We start from the raw sequence: 16,357 nt of genomic DNA, 5'->3' as shown, positions 1-16,357 counted from the left end.
TTAAGAGAATGTACATTGTTCCAGCATGTAGATGTCATTACTTCTGATTTCACTCAGTTTACTTCACATTCTGTCAAGAAGCGCAACCACTTTTACTCGTCGCCTCTTTTTCGCATTGGTGAAAGCTTCGTTTCAATCAGACCGGTCTCGCCTTTATCAAACGAATACAGTCTAAACCCATCTGAAAAACCAATGATACATCGAATTTTTTCTCGCTTCATATTCTGTATGCGTGCCACGTGGCGCAGCATTCAGGTGGCGAATTCTAATCTGCTCCGTTTGAAATGTGGCCGACCAATAATACAACCACTCCAACACGGCACGCCGCTTCAAAAGTAAGCATACAAACTCTCGGGATGAAAACTAATGCATCTGTTGGAACGGAGACGGGAAAGCAGAAAGAAAATTTGACTAAAAGAGCAATCTGCCGTGGCGAATCCATCTTTGCTGCAGATGAAAAAGAAAAACACTACGGTGCACATCAACAACCACCTTTTCGCTTCTTACGTTTAACGAAATGGAGGAAGGAACAGTGCGAGACACAAAACCCGACGCCGCGCTCGAATTGAAGCTGCCGAGGGAAGCGAAAGCCATTTTGCGGCAGCCAACTTCCTGGCCATGCGAATGCTGCCGGCTTGAATTCCACTTCAAGCGGTCGTGGGAGCTGGCGGAAGAGCAAGACGTATGGTAAAAGGGAATAACGTTTGTTGCAAACAAACAAATGAACAAAGAGAAGCGGCAGGAACAATCGTAAGTTACGGAAACACAACGTTGACGTATTCCCCAGCTTTGGCAGAGACAGGTATCACGCCCGCCAACTAACCCCTACACGTCCCGCCCGAAGAAATATGCATTCCTCTTTGGCGACCAAAAAAGTATTGCCGCAACCCAGTATCTGCGTTGATCGCTTCTTTTTAGACGCCTCTATGGTTCTTTCGGTCGAGTTTTGTGAATTTGTTTTACTTAGGGTTTCAAAGGAGCCTCCGCCTTGCAATACGCCGCTCGTTCACTCTCGACTTTTGTTTTCTTGCAATGGTTGTTGCGGTACACAAGAGTAACCAAAATCCCTATGTGGCATCCGGCTTTCCCAAGGCAAAGAGCAATCGTCGGGAGCCATAGCGGCCGAACCAAGAAGATGCAGCGCGGCTCTCCGGGCCTCAAACCACTGCTGTAGGCTGTCACGAAGTAAAGAAAAATCAAATATAACCGAGCGAGGGGCACAGTACGTGGCTTCATAGTGCACAGCAGCTTGCCCAAAGCGGGCAGAAACACACATCCGCACGAACGCGGGCACAGATACCAACATATGAGAGTATATATTGCGTCCGTCAGAATCAAGGGGAAAAAAGGGAATAGAAGAAAAAGAAGAGCATTCCGCTGGTTTCCAGAGAGCCTTGGAAAAGAACCCTAAAGATAAAATAGAAAAAAAAGTGAAACAAAACTCATAACCCGTTGACCGCATACGTGCTTCGGGGACCCTCCGCTTGCGAGCTAGCTTGGGGCTGTGACCTGTTTCAAAACTCGGCCCCCAGCCACGGCGTGCTTGGATCTCGACGCTGCGTTATTGCTCGGCTGACCACAAACGCCGGAGGCCCATTTGGAGGCACCGACGCCGCTGCCACCTTCTGGGCATCCGCCGCAGCCAACCTCGAAGGCGACTTTTCTTGTGCGAGGGGATTCCCGTCGACCCTTCCTTCCCCTGCACTCCTCCAAATTTTTCTAGCACTTCTTCTATTTCCTCGCCTCTCCAGTACGCATTCAGGTCTTCCTTTGGTAAGCTTTTTGCTTCCTTTTGTGCCTGTGGCGTTTACTAAGCTCCACATTTTCTCTATTCTCGTCTCGAATCGCGATTCGGCCGTGCTTGCTAAAGAAACAGTGCTCCATGAGCCCCCTGTCTTCCTTCAAAAGAAAGCGTTGGAGCGGTTTCGGGTTAATATTTTTTTGACACTGAAAAGTGGCGAACTCGGTGTGCCATTGTGTTCATTCTGAGTGCTTCGATTGATGAAAAAGTAAGGATGTAAAAACGGAACACAAAGAGGAGGCCGACCACGCTGAAATGACGTTCATGTTCACTGTTGGTGCATCCCTGCTCTGTTTCTTGTGAATTCTTTTATTTTCCTTCAGATATATTTCCTGTCACATGTTTCTCTGTCTTGTGTGACTGCATTTACCTTTTAGAACGTTTGCTCGGACATTATTTCACATTACGCAAATATTTTTTTTACCGCTGTCACGCAACACATGGCTTTATATGTGTTTTTTGTTATTTCGTTCGATAGAATTTGCGAGGAAACTTTAAGCTTGACGAGAGGCGAGTAAAAAAAAGAGAGAGAGAGAAGTGAGAACGACGTCAAAGCACCAGTAAGCGTCCCAATCTGGAGATTTCCACAGCTCGACAAGAGGGATTCAAAGAATTAGGTTTCGCAAGAGAAAAGGACAATGCGTGAAAACAAACAGAAAATGAATTCGCCATCAGCGGCTAGTAGCGGCAAAGAAAAGTTGACCAGCAACGGCAGTGCGGGTCTGTGATCCTGCGCGACTGTCACGCCGTCAGCCAAAGGCAGGCACCGATGTCAGTGAGCTCTAGCGTACAGCACCAACACATACAACAAAGAGCACAAGTAAAAATGGGCTACTCCAGTCGATAAGCTTCAAAGGAACGACAAGAGAGGCAGCGGGCCGTGAAAAGCGTTCGTGTGATAAAGGAAGCGATTAAGCCCAGAATTGAACTCAAAAGGCGGATACCACCGATGGTTTCCAGCAATGAAAAGATTGTGAGAGCCTGAGAGATTGGAAAGTGAAGAATAGGTAAAAAAGAAGGAAGACAGTGGGTGGAGGATTCTACTTCTTTTATTTTGTGAAGTCTTCATTTCTGCCTTTGACACCGGGAATAGAGAAACGGGGAATACTTCCATTTAAAAGTAAGTGAGAGAGAAACGGCGATCCTCGGGCACTGTTTCATTTATTTGCTTTTTCGCGATGACGGCGCGCTCTCTGGATCCAGTGACTGCTTTTTATTTGTCGCATAGGTGATTATAACTGCTTCTTCCTTCGGGGTATCGGGGTATTGACGTTCGCTAAAATGACAATGTACCGGTCTGATAACTTGCTTAGCCACGACCAATGAGCAGGAATTGTATCGCCCAATGCTTCTACCCCGTTCAAAAGAATATTTGTCATCTGCCACACAGGGCCACGAAATATAACTAGAAATGACTCACTCTTTGCTTACCGCTGTTTCCGGCCACTTTGAAGCAAATTTTGTGTCGAAATTCTCGCACCAAGTCATTGTGCTATCAAACATTTCCCGGACACCCTTCCCTTACTTTTGTATTTTTTCTCGCTTGTTATGTTATTACGACCCCTGATATCCTTCAAATTCTGAGGGATATATAAACCACATGACGATGGGCGTAATATAAAGCATCTATCAGGTTATAGAGGACTCCTCTCGTAGCCACTCATAATAATGTGTTGCATGCTCCCTTAGAGTCACAGCGACTTGATCATACACATCTCTGCACAAAGGCCATATTACACGCCATTTGATTGGAAAGTTGCTTCAACGCATGAACTGTGACACCCCTTCAAGCCAAAGGTGTTTTCACACTCCTTAAGAGAGGATATTATCTTGGCACACCTTAGGGGATGAGAGGTCCACATGTACAGCACGATTTATATAGGCAGTTCTAGGCACTCTCAGCATGAGAATGAAACCTGCACTGCTACAACACACATTTATGTGGTGTCTTGGTGTCTAAATTTGTTTTTTTTATCACTGACTTCACCAACTTCACTGACTAGTCCGTCAATAAGTATGTGTGTAAAGATAGAACATTCGCTTTGTTTTGAAGGTCCTGAATGTTATTGGGCCCCTCCTTTAGTTTTCTATAAAATCTGTTAATTGGTGCTCAGTATAATTGTGTTCTTCTGTTTGCGGCTGTTATATAGCCCAGAAAAGTCGTGTTTAACAAACCGTAACAACTGATCTCCATAAGAAGTATTATTAAGAAGTACATGAGCTTACATAACCAAACTTGCCTACAGGTTGCCACTGTTTTCCTGATTTTCTCAGCCTAAGGGCTGCGCAAGAGACATGTACTAACTAGAACGTGTATCTGCGCAAAATCACTGCACTTTTACATAGTTAACGTGCCAAGCAAACGCCAGACGCTCATCCACTCACGCCTGACGGTGACGAGTGTGGCAGCCATGGCTCGTCCGTGGCGGTTGCTGACCACGCAGGTGTAGTTTCCGGCCATCTCCCTCGAAGCGGTCGCGTTGAACAGCAGCGTGGGGCCGCGCGAGACGGTGAGCGCGCCCAGCCGCCACTGGTACTCGGCGGTTGGGTGTGCCGACGCCGAGCAGCTCACCTCGCGTGGCGGTACTTCGCCTTCCGAGAGGTCGAGCTGCACCACCGACACCTGCAGCTTCTCCGGAGGATCTGCGGATCGACGCGAACGCCGTGCTGCGATGAGTGCAACGCTACCACATATTAACAACTTAGGCGCACAGAAATAGCCCTATACAGCATCGTACGGCACGCACTGCTGTGTCTTGTGCCTATTTCATAGCGCACAGCAACATTCTGCCATATTAAAGGTTGTGTTTCCTTGAAACCTGCCCCGCCGCGGTCGTCTAGTGGCTAAGGTACTCGGCTGCTGATTCACAGGTCGCGGGTTCGAATTCCGGTTGCGGCGGCTGCATTTCCGATTGAGGCGGAAATGCTCTAGGTCCGTGTGCTCAGATTTGGGCGCACGTTAGAGAACCTCAGGTGGTCTAAATTTCCGGAGCCCTCCTTTACGGGGTCTCTCATAATCATATGGTGGTTTTGGGACGTTAAACCTCGCATATCAATACTTTGCAACTTTGCTCCGGCGGTTATAGCATGGCCTCGACGTGGGTTGCTAAAAACACAAAAAGGGTTCTCTTGACATAATTTCAAAGCACATGCCTACACATGCCTGCACCTCAGGTGCAGGCATGTGTAGGCATGTTCTATGATAGCAAAAAATATTTATATGACAGGTTAAACGCAATTGCATTATGCTTGCCGCGAGCGTTTATTGTCTGCGATTTCTTATTACTCTCAATCTGGTGATTAGTATATTTCCTTCTTAGACACTGGAAACAACGATGAAATATGGGTATAAATGTCCACAAATGCTAATTACGAGTGAGGTGATTTTGTGACAAAGCTTCTGTTTCAGTGCGATTAAACTCCCAAGCATTACTTCACGTGTATTGCTCGTATCTCTTCATGGGCAGCAAACCAAAGTAACGGTGTCACCAAGTGTCCTCTTAATATATACAAGAGCACAAATTTTCGAAATCACGTGCCCTTAAGATCAAAGCGCCTTTCCACAGATGCTCTAGCTTTCGTTGCCTTTTCTGCCTCCTTCCTGTTTTTTGTTTCTTCTTTTTAATTCATGTTTCAACCATATGCCACCATCAACATGCTCAGCAAGCTAGGATACCATGTCACGTGATAAGTACTCCAATCTGCATCATGTACAAAGAAAACCAAGAAGAATACGACAAAACCGTGATTTTAAAGTACCACATTATAACATACAGCATTATGAGAAGCTTCGTAAAATTCTGTGTCAGAGTAGTATTTTTTGTCTTCCTCTTCCTATGCACATCTTACTGCAATTTATTTTCTTGGGTTTATAGGTCGATAGAAAGGACAGCCTCCGTGCGACAACTGGCGCTCCATTGCACATATGGCTGCCCGAATGTTGCCGCAATTCGACAAGTTCCCGTTGCCAACCCTCACTTTCGATGATCGAAAAAGCATAAACTAAGTTTTCACTCCTATACTTCCCCATTGCCCCCTCTTTTTTCGCGCCACCGTGGACCTCCAACAGTTGCCTTTTCAGTTGCAGTCAACTGCGCTTTCGCGAGACATTTTCCCCGCGCACGGCATTTTTATTGCCACTATTCTCCTAGCTGCCGGCGACTCTGTTCCCTTCGATTATTTCGTTCTCCTCCGCAATATATACATGGTGTTCAAGCTTTTATTTCCCCAACTTCAAAACACGCCCTCCAACCTTCTTTCGATAGGTTAGAATTTTGGTGTGAAGTCGACACAACAGCAGGTAGCGGTTCTCGTTTTATCTATATACGCAATACTACTCACACTCAAATCTTGTCCGCTTTATGCGGAATTGAGTGCAGACTTCAGCCTTCAAGCAAGCGAGTGCACAAGGGTTCATGCACGACGAAACGTTTTCGTGATTGGTAAAAATTTCTTGTTAGTTAGTCAATGCAGATAACGTACAGTACCGAGTATAGGTTTTTCGCTCCTAGAAAAACCAATTTTCATGCTTGTGCAAAGTCAGTGGGCACTGTTCTAAAAGCTGAAAGCCCATGGTGAATGGTCTCGCATTGCGTTTAACGCTAGGTCATCCGTAAGGTGTTCTGAGCACAATTTGAATACAAATGAATTATTTACAAGACAGACTGAAAGAGAGAGATATAAATAAAGGGAGAAAGAGGGGGAGAGTGTCAAGGATAACTACCAGCGTGACTGATCAGGAGCGTCACAGTTAAAAAACAAGATGATAGTGGATGTGGTAGAATATTGTACACTCATTGTTCTCTGCCTCTACACAATAAGGATATGTTTGTGTAGAGATGTAGGAGTGTGCGAACATTCACTGGTTGGTGCATTATTAGGTCGCCAGCAAACAGTCTTTGAGGCGGGAAGTTAAGAGTATAAGGCAGAACAAATGAGCGCATCATAGGCGCATTGTCACCTACACTCAAGGGATGTCTTTTCCCGTCCCAATAGCGTAAAATAGTGTACAGATGTGCTCATGGCTCTTTACAGAGCTGCTTACTTCAACACACCCGGAAACAATGGGATTTTATAGTGCAAAGGAAGCTTTAAAGCTAAAGCGTCAGGCGCACACAAATTATGGGTTGACAATGCACGTGAATTCCTTGCATGCGAGTGAGAATCCGAATACTTTAACTAGCTTTCTAACGTCTGGCAACTTGTGCCCATTCATTTATTGTGTATCAATTGCAATGGCATTGTTTTTTGCTGTTGTAAAAAGAAATGTGTAAAGCTGTATCTAAAGGCACAAGAACGATCTAAAACGTGCAGGCACACTTTGTGTACAGCCCTGCTTATCCCATTTTGGGTTTTATAGCCGGCCATAATGTCTTGGTCTATACGTGAATAGCTTTATCATTACTCGGTTCGCACAACATTCTCCACATTTCATGCATCTCAATGTCGCTCTGACGCGAGAAATAGCTTTCAATGCACTGCACGCATTACCACCACTACGGCAGTGGCAGTCTGCGCCTGCAGTATACAGTCGCGACATTTCCGCAAATATATTGCGATCATGGCGCGTAGGGGGAAGAGAACGGAGGTTGGGGAAGCGCGACTTTCGGTAAGGGTGCCCGCTCGACCCCTATCGCGAACTACATGTCAAAGAGCAGCTAGGGATCAGAACAAAGAGACGAGCGCTGCGTTGTCGCGAAAAACAAAAGGAGTGAGGAACTACTGGCACTGGCAAAAAAAAAAAACATGGATAGAGGTGGTCGTTTTTGAACTCGTTTTTTGCGGGACTCTCCGTGTCGAGCGTAAATAACGAGCCTCGGGGTTCGCGTTTCTTATTCCTTTTTTATACGGGCAAGGTTCTCTCAAATAACCGAGAGCGAAGTGAATAAAACGCCGTCGCGCTGTGTGCGCCGTTGTTCTGACAGCGTCGCGCGGTGGCCTCATAAAAACCGCGCTGTCGCCGTGGAGCGCCAAGTGTGTGAACGTAGCTAGTAGCGCAGTAAAAAAATGGGAGATAGAAAGAGAGACAGCTTCAGAGGGGAGGTGAGTTCCTTTATCGCTTCCTGCTCCCTGTTTGCCCTTTTTTCCCCCTTCGCGTTCCATTCGGTATGTCGCGTGCTGGTGCCAAATTAGGGACGGCACTGTTTGACTTTATATGGCAACCCGCAGAGGAACCTCGTCTCTCACGATCCGCCGCAGATCAAACGAAAAAGACTCGTTGTATCGCTTTTTTTCATTTTCATTTTACACACCTCTCTTCTCTGCAAAATGTCGTATAGCAGTCGGAGATGTCTGGTGACTGCTGCTGCTAGCGGTGTGTAGTCTGATGAACCTGGGTCATTGCGGCTTTTTCTGTACTAGCTGGCGACATGGATAAGTCTGGCGATTTATATGTGCGCCTATGTTATACTGACACTGCGGGGGGCGTTGGGAAGGGGGGGAAGGAAGGTGGCTGTATGAGTTTATGACAGTATGCATGAGAATTACTGCACTGACAGCTTTCTTTTCTTGCCATACACTTTTCTGCTTTGAACTATCGCTTTTACAAGGAAATGATAACCAAATAGAATAACTCTTTCGAACTGTCCTTACTTGTATACTTCTCCTTTGGTCATCACAGAGCATAGAAAAAGAACATATTCGAAACATTGAACTGGAATTTGGAAGTGATAGGTGTACGTATGTATGGATATTAGATGTGCGTTTGGCAGTCACTGCGTTAAGCAAGTGTCTGCCTTATTGGGTTAAAACAGAGAGAACAGAGCTCTACTAGGGTGAGTGTATGGGCGTAACGATACACTGCGCCACTCATAACACTACCTAGGTGTAATTGAAGTCACAAGGGGACTTGAATTTCGTTATTCCTTTGTGTGACGAAATCTCATGTAGACAAAACACATAACGTGTCAGCCAATATTGTGGCTATTTTAAGTGAAACATAAAAAATTGTACATAGGCCCGAGAAGTCAAGCTTTGACAGTGATAGCAATGTAAGAGAAAACTACAGGATGTGAAGTTCAAGTTTTCATAGAGATGCAAGCAAACTTTAACGATATTCGATCAACTATGGCTATTCATCGTTCTCACCACGCTGACAATATCAACTGTGACGTCAGGGGTGATGAAACGCTTCAGGATAGCTTTCTTATGATTAAGAGTGCGAATGAATTTCATCTGGTCGGGGACAAACATAGTAGGAAAACAAAAACGTAGAGTAAAGTAAAATGCACAAAAACATTTTGTTTTTGAATTTCGTCCATTTTACCACGGTTATCGTTTTTTGTTTGTTTTTTACTACGTTACCTTTCGCTTCAACGTGCTTCTGATAACATTACCTTAACAATTTCCATTGCGTTCACGCCTCCATTTGGTTTGTATGTGTGCTTGCATGAGTACCAATGTAAAATTGAAGTTTCAGGGATGAGGAAAGGGACGTGATGCGTTGAACTTTGTGTGCTCTCTCTCTCTCTCCCTCTCACTGTCTACGTCGGTGGCGCACATCGCACCCGCACTTCTTGCCTCTATTTGCATATGGTCTCAGCCATGTGTGCTCAACCCCGCTCAGAGCTATAGCGCCACATTAGCTAGAACAAAGAACAAACGCTCACCTAATAGCAATAATAGTCCTTGCCTCTTCGAAAAGCTATGTTCACCAGAGAAATTGGTAAGAGCTACAACTAAACTGTAAGGAATTACATATGTCCACCTCCCCATCCATTCGTGCGCCCGTTCATTGATCTCACTTCTTTATATCAGTCAGCGACTTCAAGGTATACATTATGGACCTTAGCACCGACAGCTTCGCCAACCTGTTGCCATTCGCTTCGTGCGCGCTGTAAAGATGAAATGGTATCTCCTAACGTTGTTGAATTATTATTACAAATGTCTATTCACCCTGTTCCTTGATTGATATAAACTGTCAATAACCTTCAGTGCATTGTGCTTAACTACGTTTGATCATATCCAGACGTGACGGCTGTATCTTAAGAGTACAAATGCAATGTTTATAAAATTTGATGGCCATCATTGCATCATCAATAGTTGCTCCATGAACTCTACAGTATGTTCGAAGAGCATATGCGAGACGTGACATGGCTCTGTGGTAGATACATGATTGCCACGCAGAATGCTGTGATTTCCTTCTTGCTGGGACCCTGACATTTTTTCTTTAGATTCAATGGCTGAATGCAGTAGATGTCACCACTTTATTCACGCTCGCACGTTCAAGATACTCATGTGTGTTCTAGCCGTTCCTGGGTAGATATGAAATGTCAACAACCTGTGGCACATACCCGCATATCAGTCGCACTCACCCACCCATGGGTATTTGCCACTGTCTGGCGGAAAGTGTTTGACGACCTACACGACGGGATTGTGGCACCATTCATCTCTTGACCAGCGAGTCGTATTCGTTAAAGCACCTTACCTTCCCAGACTCATTTTGGTTGTTTCTTAAGTTAATATCACGAGAGCACACAGATGTAGGTGACTAGTTAGATAGATAGAATGGTTGAATAATTTATTCATTGATTCATTGATTGATACGTAGATAGACACCAAAAGTGCTTGCAGTACGCAAAAAATGCTTGGAATTAAAAAAAAACGTGTTCCTGTTACAAAACAGGCCGTAGAGGTAGACGCGAGATTAATTTCGGCCAAAGACCTTATATGCGTTTCATACAAAATGTTCCTGTGTTTTGATGTTGACCTTCACTGCGTAACAGACATTAATTGCGGTGAAACTTGCACAACCTATCGTAGTCGAAGGACTTTCGCCGTGCGGTGAAGGATACTGGAACTGCTGATGAGGTATTTCTGCAGAATTAGCACGCGTTGTGTCATTACATATGTGCCCACGCACCAACTGATCTTACAGAACAATATCTAGATTGTTACGTGCCAAAACGACAATACGATTATGCGGAATGCTGCAGCGGATGACAGAGGAAATTTCGATAATTTGGGCTTTGTTTGCTCGCTCAGAACACGGAGCTCTGGCCTTTCTTGTACTTTTAAATGATAATGCCATGGCACATATCCAACTGAGCATTCAATACAAGCACCGAGATTCATTATAGGTGTAGTTTCAGGGCTTTATAGCCATTTCTAACGTGACTTGTTAAACATATTTTCTAGCTATATTTCTTTTTGTACACCTTAGGCGCACTGTGCACGAAACAGTAACAAGAAACTAAACAACCTACTCTCTTTCTAAGCCATCGGTGTCCATAAGTGATTCTGAATAATGTGGCAAAAATTATATTATTATTAATAATAAAAATAACACGTGAAGAAGAGATTACCCCCCTCCTGCCCGCACGCCATATATTGTCGCAGTACGAGTAGCGTACGAGTAGCGTACATAAAAGAATTGACATCTGTTTATGAATAAATGAAACAAGACGCACTATTTAAATATCAGGAGTGGTACCTAAATGAAGGAGAATACAATATGTCGACTTGTCAAAACTCTTAACTAATTCTACTAGTTTCACAGCTCCTTCAAGACTTCTTAGCGTGGAAACGACACACACACACACACACACACACACACACGCACATATATGTATATATATAATATATATATATAATATATATATATATATATATATTTATATATATATATATATATACACTCAGGCATGGTGGTAGAGTGGCCGTAGCGTTGCAAGCAGTTAAGTAGATCCTCCGTGAGCGGTCACAACGTGTTTTATTTCGATGTTTCGGCCTATAGTCTGGCTTTCATCAGGATGAAGGCCAGAATTGGGCGTGAGGGCCATTCTGATGAAGGCCAGACTCTAGGCCGGAACGTCAAAATAAACCACGTTGTGACCGCTCACGGAGGATCTACTTTACTATATATATATATATATATATATATATATATATATATACATTGTCTGAAACTCCCACCAGTGTAACGCTATAACATTATATAAGCCTTACGCAGTACTCACATTCTACTCGAAAGAGCATCGTGCTAGAGACTCCGGGCCCGACGTCGTTCTCGCTACTCTGGCAGGTGAAGGTGTTGTAGTCGAATGAGGAAGGCGGCAGCTGGCTCATGTTCCACGAGAGAATCGAAGCGACCGAGTGGAAGTGTCCGCCGCCTTCGGGTCTCACGGCCTGGCTGGCGTGGAAGAAGGGCGACTCGTCCAGGGTCTCGTTGTTGCGCAGCCACCGCACGTCGCACACCGGATCGCACTCGACCACGCATTCGAGCGATACGGCGGTCGCGTTGCGAAGGCTGCCTCCTGTGGCCGGCAAAGAGCGTAGGAACGACGGGGGAGCTGCGTGTGAAAAGAAAAGGGAACATGGCTATACGGAGACATGCTGCATCTTAACGTGACAGCGTGGTGCAGTTCACCCCGCTGGGATGCTCTATAATGCAGTGTATGAAAATATGATGGACTTCAGCACCCCATTTAGGCACCCTATAGTTTAAATTCGAAATATATAGCTGACCTACTTCTTGTGTTTTTATTTATGTTTCAAATCTTACTTAGCTACATGAACTATCACAGTAGTTATGCTCCTTGAGTCTGAAAATCGTCTTAAAAAACAGTTGGGCACCTTCGTTGGAAGGAAAGATGGCTAATATCGTGGCATTCCGACTTCCGCATTAACCGGTATTGACAACTATAGCTCCTGGCCTTCACCTTTGGTTTATGACAAGTGTTCCAAGGTATAGAGTGAAGGTGCTTTGTTTCAAAACCTTTCTATTTTTACCATTGTTACCTTTCTATCATATCCCCTCAACCTCGTATGTGGAGTGTAAAGCTTCATACTTATTCTAGTTGCCCCATCTCACAACCTCTGTTATTTTTTCTATGTGTGTCTTTCTCCTCCTTGGTGGCCCACACTTAGTACAAAAGTCTACTTTATCAATGTTTTATTTCAACAGATTCTTCAATTTGGCTTTCAAACTTTACCTTCTTCTACAGCAAAACCATTCCGTAGTGCTTGTTTTGGTGCACCACACTTGAGTGACGACTGCATTGTGCTTTGAGCTTGCTATTTAGGCACAAAAGCATAAGCGCCGTTATGCTGTTGAAACAAATGATAGCAATGTTGGCACGGACGACAAAACGACTATTCTCGGTAAACAAGCCAGTGGCGGCGGTATATGCAACTTGTGGAAGAAAGCATTAGCGCTTCACCTCGAAAATAAGCTATAGCACTGTGATCTCAGTCGCGTAGTGCTTGTGGAGAGACGAACTCGTTCGCGAACGAACCCAAATGCGCACGTGTTCTAAAACGTAGCTGTAAACCTCATCTCTCACCGATACATTTGTAACGAGGTCAGCGGCGGCACGAGGCAATAGCGATAAATAAAAAGGCAGTGCAATAAACGGAAATGCAACCCCTCTCCGCCTCTCCCTTGCGCCCACTGTGGTGTTGTGTTAACCCGTCGTTTTTCTGGTCTCTCCCAGTGTTGTCATCTCTTACTGCATAATTACGGAATGGAAGAACCGCTGGCGTAAAGCTATGTCTCTATGTCTGACGCCAGCGCTTTTATTGCACGAGCAAAGAATGGCGGCCGGCTCGCATGTCTCACTAATGACGTGGTCGGTGAACTTGTCGTGCAATCGTCCCTCGAGCATGGCTAGAATGCTAGGCATTTACAAATAGCATAGAGCATTTGTTCGCGAGGCGTTTTTCCCCCGCGTACTTCTAAGCTTATATGAAGACCACTTTCAATTCTGTAATGACTGTGAGTGAGACGGAAAATGTGGGAGGAGGTTGAGAAGCATCATTTTCACGTTAAAGTAACTCGTTCGTAAGACCTATAATATTAGTCTAAGTACAACACGGTGCTCCCATGTGTAGTTTCAGTTCCTAAACTTAGACCCTCTGCATAGCCAGCGTCAAGTCTAATTATGCAGAGACAAAGGTTAAGTGCCACTTGATCACAAAAACACATTCAATTAGGCTAGGGAAAGAAGGCACGTGTGCTCAAATTACAGTCCATGTTGTGCACGTAATGTAGTATAGAGTAAGTTATTGTATAAAGTGTGGAACGAGCAGCTGTAGATTTTTTGGGGCTATTCTTTTTTGTGTGTGAATGAGTGTTGCTACAACACAGATATATATTCTATTGGGCTTTGTTGCTGTGGCTGAAAGGTTATACAAAAGTGAACACAAGGGATGATGCTTAGTAGAGGCGACACTACAACATCGCCGTTGGAATGTGGCAAGGGATGTTCCTTCACCTATCGCCCGCAGGTGACTGCTCATGCAGCGCTTCCAAATAAACAATGCGCAGTCACTGCTGAAACGTCGCTTCCAACCACAATATTACGACATAATGAGCAACAGAAATGAACTAGGAATGGCAGGGACAATAGCTAAAATTTATGAAGCCCTTTGATGCATCGAAAGAATGAAGTTAAAATGACGATGACGACACAAAATAACCCCTCGGCAAAGAGAATTTCTAGGATATAGTCGGTATATCGCAACGATGCAGCATCAAAGGGAAGAAAAAAAGCATAGGAAGAAGCAGAAGAAGCTTATTATTATTGTACTCTACCTTCGTTTTTGCTACATTCATTATTGACTGTTATACACAGTGTTTCAAAAAAATTGAATGTGCCTCAAAATCATCAAAATAGGGAAATGGAACATTCCTTTTCGGCCTCGTCAATTACTTTTATTGTGACGGCAGACAGCTTCAAACGGCTAGAAACATACCCTAAAGCAAAATACAGAAACATGTAAATAATTATCCAGTTAGTGAAGACAGGTGGTCGCTACAAGTAGAAAAACTGAAATCCTCCATGCGGCTATGGTTTCTTTGAAATTGCGAAAAAGCAGTGGCTCCTAAAAATGTATCAGAATGATGAAATTTGAGCGATCGCGTCGGTGGAACCTAAACCGATACACGGAAGAGCGGCACCATGCACTGTTATTACGAGACGCTCAGAATGAGCGAGCATCCTCACATAAACCATCGATCGACTTCGCTTCGCGTGTGTATGGGCAGCTCTTGGCATAGCACGTGTGGCACGTGTACATTAATGAATGTAAAACGATAACACCACTGCAATCATTTTCGTAAACAGTGACGTCTTTATGGTCAACTGGTACTTGCACTCAAATGCACTTCGGCTTCGGTTTCACCGTTGAACTTTCTGAATTTCATTACCCTTTATTATTTATCCCAACTAGCCCACATTCTTTTTTTCTTTATAATCTTTATGCAGGAGGAACATCAGTTCTCCAGTTTGACGAGCGTGGCTACGCGGGCTTTCTCCACTTAATTAAAAGTTCGTTCGAATTTTCTTATTTATTACCGCGATTGATATTTATGGCAATCTAAAGAAGTCTGCAGTGACAAAAAGGAGGTATTTATAAAGGCAGCGAGCAATTTTTTTTTCTTCAACTTCCAGGATCTTTGACCATTTTCTTCAAATACCTTGCATATGCTGAAACAAATGTGAAAACAAGCTGGTGAATCACGCTGCGTTCATTCCTTTGGTCTGTAATTGTCTAAGTGTTTCTCTCAAAGATTGAACGTTTCAACAATGACCGCAAAACGTCATTCAATTTTCAGGTGATGATAACAATAGCGATATAAAATTTGTTTACTTTTGTTCAGTTCCGTAAAACTGTCTTTAAAATGCTTTCTATGTTTTCGATTACACGACACTGAATGAACTCAAGAGAACAGAGAACGAAAATATACTGACACATAATCACGCTTTTCATGGTGCATCTTTTGGTAGATACGTTAAGTGTTTACTAGCTAATCGCTGCTTAGTTCATGCGAATTACGTCAGAAGGTCAGTCCCGAACGGAGAAGCGAGACAACGTGGGCGGAGTTGCTGTTTTGTGACTATAGGAGCCGTCACGAATTATACGGCGAACGCATGCAGGGAGAATGTGGTAGCGGACGCGAATGACGACGCTATATCGCTCACAGAACAACTGTGCGAAGTCGACCAATAAATCACGGCTATCACCAAGTTATAGCAGTCGGCCCGTGTGGAAGCCACGTAAAACGCGGTCACCGCGGAGCCGAGGCCATGCGCGATTTGCAAAGCTTTACCGCTGTCGGTGACGGAAGGCAAGCGGAGTCTAATCTGAAAAATTGTACCGGTTGCAGAAGGACCGACGGAAGGGATCCGGTCGGATGCTAGGACGCGTTATCGGAACGAGAAAGCCCATTTGGTCGAAAGTGGTAACGGAATTCGACGGGCCGGACCACGCACCCGCTTGTCGCCGAGAACTGTATACGAACTTGCGTGGCTTGCGCGCCGGACAAATCCTCCGCTGTCAGACGCAATGCAGTGGCGCCTCGCATTGCCGAAACCACGTTTCTATCTCCCCGCTCCTTTGAATAACGCTCCGAAGCGTTCCGGAAGTGTCGATAAGCGGTTCGTTTCGACGTGTGGTCGTGGGAACTGCGACACGAGTCCGCGTATGGTTTGGTTGCCAAGCTGTATACAAGTCGCCTAATCTGCTTTGATCTCGTCGCGTTCCATTCACGCATCGCTGTGTTTAAGCAGCGAACGCCAGTAAGTCGCACGTCATCGCTCTGACTGTTTGCGGAAG

General features: G+C 44.7%; 1 protein-coding gene across 2 annotated transcripts in view; it reads right to left on the bottom strand.

Annotated features, from left to right (window-relative positions):
- Nucleotides 1-16,357, bottom strand: part of LOC119172705 (hemicentin-1) — a 195,416-nt gene that overhangs the window by 22,347 nt on the left and 156,712 nt on the right. For both annotated transcript variants that reach the window (XM_075892894.1, XM_075892895.1), the window contains exons 8-9: nucleotides 11,758-12,090; nucleotides 4,187-4,444 (exon numbers count right to left, since the gene is read on the bottom strand). In XM_075892894.1, the coding sequence (XP_075749009.1) occupies nucleotides 4,187-4,444; nucleotides 11,758-12,090 (591 nt within the window). The remainder of the gene's footprint in view (nucleotides 1-4,186; nucleotides 4,445-11,757; nucleotides 12,091-16,357) is intronic.

The sequence above is a fragment of the Rhipicephalus microplus genome, chromosome 4 (genome assembly GCF_043290135.1).
Source record: "Rhipicephalus microplus isolate Deutch F79 chromosome 4, USDA_Rmic, whole genome shotgun sequence".
NCBI classification, from domain to species: domain Eukaryota; kingdom Metazoa; phylum Arthropoda; class Arachnida; order Ixodida; family Ixodidae; genus Rhipicephalus; species Rhipicephalus microplus.
The sequence above is the reverse complement of the archived record's forward strand: the minus strand, read 5'-3'. Positions and strand labels throughout refer to the sequence as shown.